General features: G+C 39.6%; 1 protein-coding gene across 3 annotated transcripts; it reads right to left on the bottom strand.

The window, feature by feature from the left end:
- Positions 1-2,890: 2,890 nt before the first annotated feature.
- On the bottom strand, positions 2,891-7,853 carry B3GALT9 (beta-1,3-galactosyltransferase 9). 3 transcript variants are annotated; one of them, XM_031677117.2, is made up of 3 exons: positions 7,774-7,853; positions 5,429-5,649; positions 2,891-4,126 (listed from the first exon to the last, which is right to left on the bottom strand). In XM_031677117.2, exons 2-3 carry the CDS (start codon positions 5,432-5,434, stop codon positions 3,023-3,025), a joined length of 1,110 nt encoding a protein of 369 aa, XP_031532977.2. In that variant the 5' UTR covers positions 5,435-5,649; positions 7,774-7,853; the 3' UTR covers positions 2,891-3,022. The 3 variants fall into 3 exon arrangements, with proteins under 3 accessions (XP_031532977.2, XP_072816122.1, XP_072816123.1); XM_072960021.1 differs by having other exon boundaries at positions 7,770-7,844; XM_072960022.1 differs by lacking the exon at positions 7,774-7,853 and adding an exon at positions 6,369-6,400.
- Between the last annotated feature and the right edge of the window lie 22 nt (positions 7,854-7,875).

Here is a 7,875-nt window from a genome sequence, read left to right as displayed (position 1 = left end):
GGGTCATCATTGTTGAGTTTTGCTTTTAATTTTTGAGGTTCATTCAGTCAATCTTGAGTTGATCAGCTAGAGGGAAGCCAACTCCTAACAGCCAGAGTCAGAATGAAGGGGACACTATGTCTGAAGCAGGACACCATCCCATTGATGAACAAAGGGTGCACTTTCTTTTCATTGACATAAAATGTTCCCACCTGTTTTCCAGTGCTCTGCTCTCTAAATGGCAAAGCAATCACCAATCTAGAGGCTTCTACATTGATGTGTTAACAGAGTGTGATGGTTCAGAATGTAGAGATAGATTTCTTTTAAGCCACGGTAATGCTGATAAACCATCCCTGCTGTGTTACAAAATGGTTCTCAAGTGACTGGAATTTTCTTGTCCCCAGATTGGTCATCTCTCTTCCACTATCTCTGGTATCCCTGAGTCCCCCTTTTCCATGTTGCCATAATGACTGTTTCCCTACTGCTGTTACCACTAATGGGGCTACTGCCAAGGCTTTCCTGGCCTGAGAAATATTCTCTAAGGTGACTTCTCATTCATGATGTGATTTTATTCATTTAACATCAGAGTAAGATTAAATAAAATATGCAAATTAGTGTTTTATTTTGCACTGAATAAATAAACAGTATTGACTGCTCATTATGTACTTGGCATTTGCAAAAGTATTAGATGTTGTCGTAAGAGCTAAGTTCATCTCATTTAATTTTTACATCTCTGTTTCATAGATGAAACTGAGGCTCAGAGAAGTTAAGTAGCTTATCCCCAGATCACACAGGTAGCAAGGGGTTAATAGTGGAGGAAAATAGATCAGTAAAAAAATTAACATATAGTGAATACAATTACAGAGGAAAACAGAACACCTACCCTAGACTTGAGAGAAGGTTTTCCAGAGAAGTAAACACCTGAATCTTGAAGAACCACTAGGAGCTAGTCAAGTAAAGAACAGAGGGGAGTAGTAAGGGGAGGGGGAGGGTTTAGCTCAGTGGTAGAGCGCATGCTTAGCATGCACGAGGTCCTGGGTTCAATCACTAGTACCTCCATCAAAAACAAATCTTTTTTAAAAAAATAGAGGGGAGTAGTATAGCAAGCAGATGTACAGGTAATGAAAAGCAAACACACTTAGGGAACCACAAGTAATTCAATATGACCAAAGCCTAGGATTTAAAGTGGAAAATTGTGAAATTCTTTATCATTATAACTAATAATAGCTACTATTTCTTAGCATTTATTTTATGCTAGGTACTTGGTGTGCATATTCTTATTTTATCCTGCTAACAGTCGTACAAGCTAAGTACCATTTCACAGACAAAGACATTAAATTAATCCTGAGAGGTTAAGTACCTTGTATAGGTGTCACAGCCGAGAGCCAGAATGTTCACCTGGCTTTTGGGGGGTAAATCAGATGTGATCCCCTTTTGTTACCTGGCTAAATTTTGAAGGTAACAGCAGTGACTGTGTGTCAGGCATTGTTCACACAGCTTTTCATGTATTAACTCATGTTGCTATCCTCCCACTCCCCGGAGTTAGGTACTATTATTACCCTGCTCATACATGAGATCAAGACACAGCAAAGTTAAGGAATTTGTACAAAGTCACACAGCAAACAAGTGGAACTGAGATTTGAACTAAAGCTATTTAACTCAGAACATATGTTCTTAAACACTGCCTCTTCCTCTTATCAAACACTATGAGCCAAATTCAATGCTAAACATTTGACATAGCCCCTGCAAGGTTGATTTTGTGCATTAACTGAGGCTCAGTATCATTTAGTGACATATCCAAAAACATGATCTAATAAGGGCCATGGCAGGGATTTTCAATGTGTATTACTTTGGGGTTGCCTGAAATCTCAAGAACCCCAGAATTAGAACTACTGATCTAGTGCCTATTCATCATACAAGAGAAATCAGAAAGCATGTTGTGGGTTGAATTGCATCCCCTCAAAAGATAACATGGAAATCCTAGCCCCTGGTACCTATGAATGCGACCTGATTTTGAAATAGGTCATTGGTTTGTTTGATTGCTGGTGTAATCAAGTTAAGATGAGATCATAAAGGTGGGCCCTAATCCAAAGACTGGCATTCTTAGAAGAAGAGCAGAATTTGGACACAGACACAGCATAGAGGAAACATTATATATAAAGTCACCAACGCACTGGAGAAGGCCATGTGAAGATGGAGGCAGAGATTAAAGTGAAGCGTCTTCAAGTCAAGGAATGCCAAGGATTGCTGGCAACCATCAAAACCTAAAAGAGACAAGAAGGGATTCTCCCCTACAGGCTTCAAAGAGAGCAGGGCTCTGTTGACATCCTAATTGGGGACTTCTATTCTCTAGAACTGAAAGTGAATACATTTCCGTTGTTTTAAACCACCTCGTTTGTTATACTCTATATCTCTAGGAAACTAATACAGAGTGTATACATAAGATGAAACATGTGTTTTTTGCATCCCATTTGTAAAACACCACCTAACTGGACTTGATTAAAATTGTTTCACAAAAAGTTAGAGATCCAAGTCTTTACACTAGTGAGATTTTAATTAATATACACTAGGTATCTAATACTTTTAAATTCCACCGCCCAGATTACTGGAATGTTTCCTGCTTGCAGACAAGATGAACATTTTGTTAAAAACCTTATTTAGTGTTTTCCTTTCATTCTGAGCATTCTCAAAAATCAGTCACCACTGCTGTCCCTGAGTCGTGACATTTCTATACAATGTGATTTTTAGAAATCCATTAATTGTAAAGAGAAACAAGACTTTTGATTATAATTGCATTTAATGTTCTCTCTTTTCTGGGCAAAATATTTTGTTTTGAAAAGAATCACACTACACCAAGTTAAATTTTTTAAAATGAGATCTCAATATGACGTAGTACATCAGAGCACTTAAGAACACTACAACTTGCTGAGTACAATCAAACATTCAGAGAAACTACAGAAAACACAAGGAAGGAGGGGCACATTCTATAACAAGGTAGGAAGTAATTTTAAAAACAGACTTTTTAAAGAAAAACAAAGAAATCCTAATCACCAAAATACATGGCATTATTTTTTATGGTACCCATGTGAAAACGTTTAAAGCTGTCAAGGTATGTCAGAAGTTTGCAGGAAATGAGCCCATAGTAGGTTTCAAAGAGTGTACATTCTTTCCCGTTGTTAATTTCCTTCCATGCCAAGGGCATTTCAGTATCTGTAGTTTCTGAGGATGTGAAAATGAACTTATAGCAACATCTGTTGTATCTGATGTGACTTTTCCCAGAAAACCTTGAACTGTGGATGGGTTTAAGGCCAATGGACTTAGCACAGATTCCTACAAATACATCAGCAGGCACCATGATGGGTACTTCTTTAAAAACTACGTACATCATCCGAGCCACATCTTGGGACATGATAAAGGCCTCACCACTGCAGTAATCTGGGTAGTACTTTTCTGGGTACTCACTAAAAGGGACAAATTCTTGGCTATTAGGGTCTCTGTTGGGCATATCCTGATGGATAACTCTTCCTACATAGATATCTTCAAGGTGTTCTTTCAGATTGAGAAGATAGTCTACCAAGCTTGGTAGATTGACAAACATCTCTTCATCAGCCTTGAGGATGAACAGGGCGTTAGGGCAGAAAGTCATAGCCCACTGCATCATTGTGATAATCTTCTGAGTTTGGTTCTCAGCATTGTCCAAGAAGATTCCTTCAATTATATCATTATTCTTTTGGGACTCTTTGTCTATCTCTTGCTGGGTAGTTACCAAAACAGGCATTCCCAGAGCAAACAGTGTGAGAATGGGGTGCCCTTGGACACTGCTTACATTACCCCAGGTTTTCCTAATGAGATCCCGCCTTGTTCCATTTCCTGGGCTACTGAAGATAAGAGAGAGCAAAAATATGTTCTTCCCTTTACACACCTCCGGCTGGCTCAGGATATAATATTTGGAAAGATTATTTCTTAGGGGCTCTGTGTTCAATTTTCTTGCCTTATCTTTAACTTCAAGAACTTTCATATCTACATAAGGCAAAGCATGCAGAAAATATTCTTCCACAAAATCAGCCCCAAAAAGCAAGGCATGAAAAAGGATAACATTAAACAGAATGAAACACCATTGGTGAGTCCGAAGTCTGCAGAATGTCACCTGAATAAGAAAAGAACAGGCATTCATTCAAGCTTCATCTCCATTTCTGCTTTTGCCCCCACTGAAGACTCTATGTACCTCCTACAACACTATTTTGGCCAGAGGTTTGTCGATTTTATTTACTTTTTCAAAAAACCAGCTTTTGGTTTGGTTTCCTACAACACTATTTTAAGTATACATCGTTATTTATTTTTGTTATCTGTCTCTCTCACTAGATTGCTGAACTTCTAGACAACAGGCATCATGCCCCTCTCTTCTCCAGTGCTGCTGAGTCCAGTGTTTGGCACAAAGCGGAAACTGAATAAAATGTTAGTTGGTTGTTTTCTTGTTTGGGATGAAAGCCTGCTTACTATATACAAGGCAGTGTGTTAGACATTGGGGAAGCAAAGAGGAATCAGACATAGACATGTGGATATAAATTAACAAGTGGCATCATTGTGCTAAAGCCTACAGGAAAATATGTGATGTTCTTTCTGGAACTGAAGCACTTGGATCAGTTTCTTCTCCAATTACAAAGGTCAAGTGCTATTTTTCAGCGGAGTGGTAGATTTTGTTGGCCACTGCACAATGGCTACTATCAAACATTTAGATTCTTTTATGACTTTTCAATGTAATCTAATACTGAATTCTCACATTGTCTGTTTTGACAACATCCTCTACTCCATCTGACATGTCTGTCAATATGGGTAGATTTCTGCTATCTGCACAGCACCCTTTCAGAGATCTAGCACAAACCTGTGCCAAGCTTACTCCACCTCATCAGAGGAAATGGAAACTTTCCATCTGGAAGAGCATATACAACATTGCAATATAACAGAGCCAGGGGATGTTAAAGGAATTAAATCTCTATTCTTTGGCGCTTCAGTGAACAAAGACTCCCATAATGACACTTACCATGAGCACTTGCTGTGGGCCAGGCACATGCTAAGCACTTTATATGCCTTTAACTTATTTAGCCTCTTCACATAGGTTATCTTCAAACATAAACTGAGCAGCCAAGTGGTTTAGTAATTGCCCAAGATCACCCAGTGAGTAAGAAGGTGAAGTAGGGCCACAATTTGAACTCAAATCTGTCAGATTTAAAAGCTCACCTTAACCAGTAGAGATTCCTGACCCCCATCTTTTACTTTTCTATGTCTATTGAATAGGAAAAAATAACAATGCAAAACAAACTCCTGCATTTGTAATCTGAACTCCTTTCCATTTGCTCAGTTCTGATGATTTGCACACAGAACAAACTTCAGACTCCTCAAAGCCTATTTTAATAGATCTAAAATGCTTCAAAGATTGTAAGAAACTTACCTGCATGTTGTCTGCGAACAATTTCAGGACTTTAGAAATTATTGAGTCCAGATGCCAAAGTGTGCCCAAATGTATCTCAGGATCACTCAGTCCAACAGCAACTGAAGTACAGTTCTTTGTGCCTGAGACTTTAAGGATAAGGTTTCTTGCCAATCAACCTGAGCTTTTGTTCCAGAATAGCTGCTGGTTCCATAGGAGAGCAAATGCTGCTCATGTTACAGCTAGAGTGAATCCAGAACAAAGAAGAGAAAGCAAACCTCTTCAAGTGCTTCCAACCTTGTGTACCTCTTAAAACCACCCCTTGTCTTTTTGCTGATTTCCTTGTGAACAATGAATGGGAGTTGAAAGAACAGTTAGTTCACCCATATCATCTCCCCAAAGCATCTCACACAAAGGAGTGCATCTCAAGAAACTAAACAGTTAGAGTAGTTTCTGCTCCCTGGTACATGCACCAGATATATTGCAGGGATACTGCAATATATCAAGGGACATTCGTCATCCCTTGGGGGTGCATTTTTTTCTACTTAAAAAAAGTATGGTGAGGTTTGGTGTATATCTCATTGGGAAGGATTTTGAATTCCTAGTATATGCAAGAACATTCCTAGTTCTTATGCAAGAACTTTGCTAAATCAATTATACGTCATCCAAACTACTTCTCCCAGGCAACTTTATCTCAAAATGGAAAACAACATGTAGTCCATTTTAGCCTGAATTGGAGAAACTAAGCATTTGATGTGTACAATGTTCATATTGTGTATCTGTAGGAATTACTCCAAACGCCATTTGACCAACAAGTTAATTTTGAAAGAAAGAACATCCAGGATATCTTTATGTTCCTGTCACGTAAGTGTTGCAGAAAAACGTGTTAATAGCTCAGTTGTGACAGCAACCTGGATCCAGGCGAGAGGCCAAGCGGCACTTAGACAGTTGGAGAACTCACGGTATCATGCCAGCCGGCCCACAGCAGTTAACACTCCAAGCTCTCGATCCCATCTGTAGGTTTACGCAGGCTTTTATAGGCTGCCAGTTTACACTTTGCAACATCGTATGTAAATAAGGTATAACAAAAGTTGACTAATTAGGAACAAGTTTTCTAAAAATGGACCAATCAGGAGTGAGCTCCATGCAAATAAAGTACTACAAATGGACCAATCAGAAGTGAAGGAAATAAGCAATCAGGAGTGAGCTCAGGGAACCAATAGAATTTTAGGGGTAAGTTCCACTTTCCTAGAAGTAAGCCGTTCCAGAGGCAAAAAGTGAGATAGAACCTCTGGCCCAAGGAACCGGATGGTGCTAGCAGGAGAGTAGTGGCCCTGCCTGGGGGTCCTGCCAGTCTTTTTTTATGGGGCTTCCCACCTCATAAGCAGTTGTCTTGAACGTTCTGTTCCTATGCCAGGCTGTATTTCATGTTTTTCTTTTTGCATGTTGGTATTCCTACCTGCCATTCACAGCAGTTTTTGGAATTACTTGTCTAGGAAAAACTCACTACATTTAAAGTTGACTATGTTTTCTCAACAATCATCATGCAATCTTGGAGATTTTTATAAAGTGGGAATATATATTCTAAAATTCATAATGAGAGGGAATTTTTATATGTACTAAATCAAACAATTAAACAGGTCTTGTGTATAAATACAATTTTTTTTTCAATTTTCTTTTCATTTTTTAGAGGCATAAACTTTGCTCCTGGATCTCCTCTGGGCTTAGACAATTTGTTTTCTTTGTCTATGAGAGGTCAAACAATATTGTCTCTGGCGCAGCTCCATCTGGAATTTTCAATTTGATGCATCAAAATCCTACCATACTGGGGGTTGACGCCACTTGCTGCAAACAGTCAGGGGTGCTTGGTTTTCTTGATTACCTTAGCACTGCCTTCTGTTTCATAAAAGTTATCCAATATGAGTACTCATGTCTCGCTATATTTTCTTGTAGTGTCATCAGCATTCTCTGGCTTAGATGTCCAGAGAGGTTGCCTGCAGTCCACCAAATCAAATGTGCTCTCTTAAGACCTGACTTTCTGGACTCCATACTTGGCTTCCACCACTAAGAGTCAACTTTTTATTTCCCATGTTTCAAGTACTGCAAATGTACTCAGAAGGCAGGGAGCCTTCGCTGTGTTCTACCACTAACTGGACATAAAATATCTTATTGTCCATGTAAATGTTATGTCTATATCATGAGTTGTTTGATTTCGGACACATCTCTTCACCTCTCCCTCTCTCCGCCATAGACTGAGCATAGTAAGAAAAAGTGCCGCACAGTTGGTGCAGGATCAGATTGGATGAGGGACATAATAAACCCGCTGGACAAATTCATATTTACAGCCTGGAAGCAAACTCACATACAGGCGCCGTAGGGCTAAGCTGTCCTGCGCATGCTCCGCCTCCCTCTACGCGCCTCCGCCCTCCCGCTTCCCCAACCAGGCGGGGGCCGGAAGTGCAGCCGCG

The sequence above is a fragment of the Vicugna pacos genome, chromosome 4 (genome assembly GCF_048564905.1).
Source record: "Vicugna pacos chromosome 4, VicPac4, whole genome shotgun sequence".
Taxonomy (NCBI): domain Eukaryota; kingdom Metazoa; phylum Chordata; class Mammalia; order Artiodactyla; family Camelidae; genus Vicugna; species Vicugna pacos.
The sequence above is the reverse complement of the archived record's forward strand: the minus strand, read 5'-3'. Positions and strand labels throughout refer to the sequence as shown.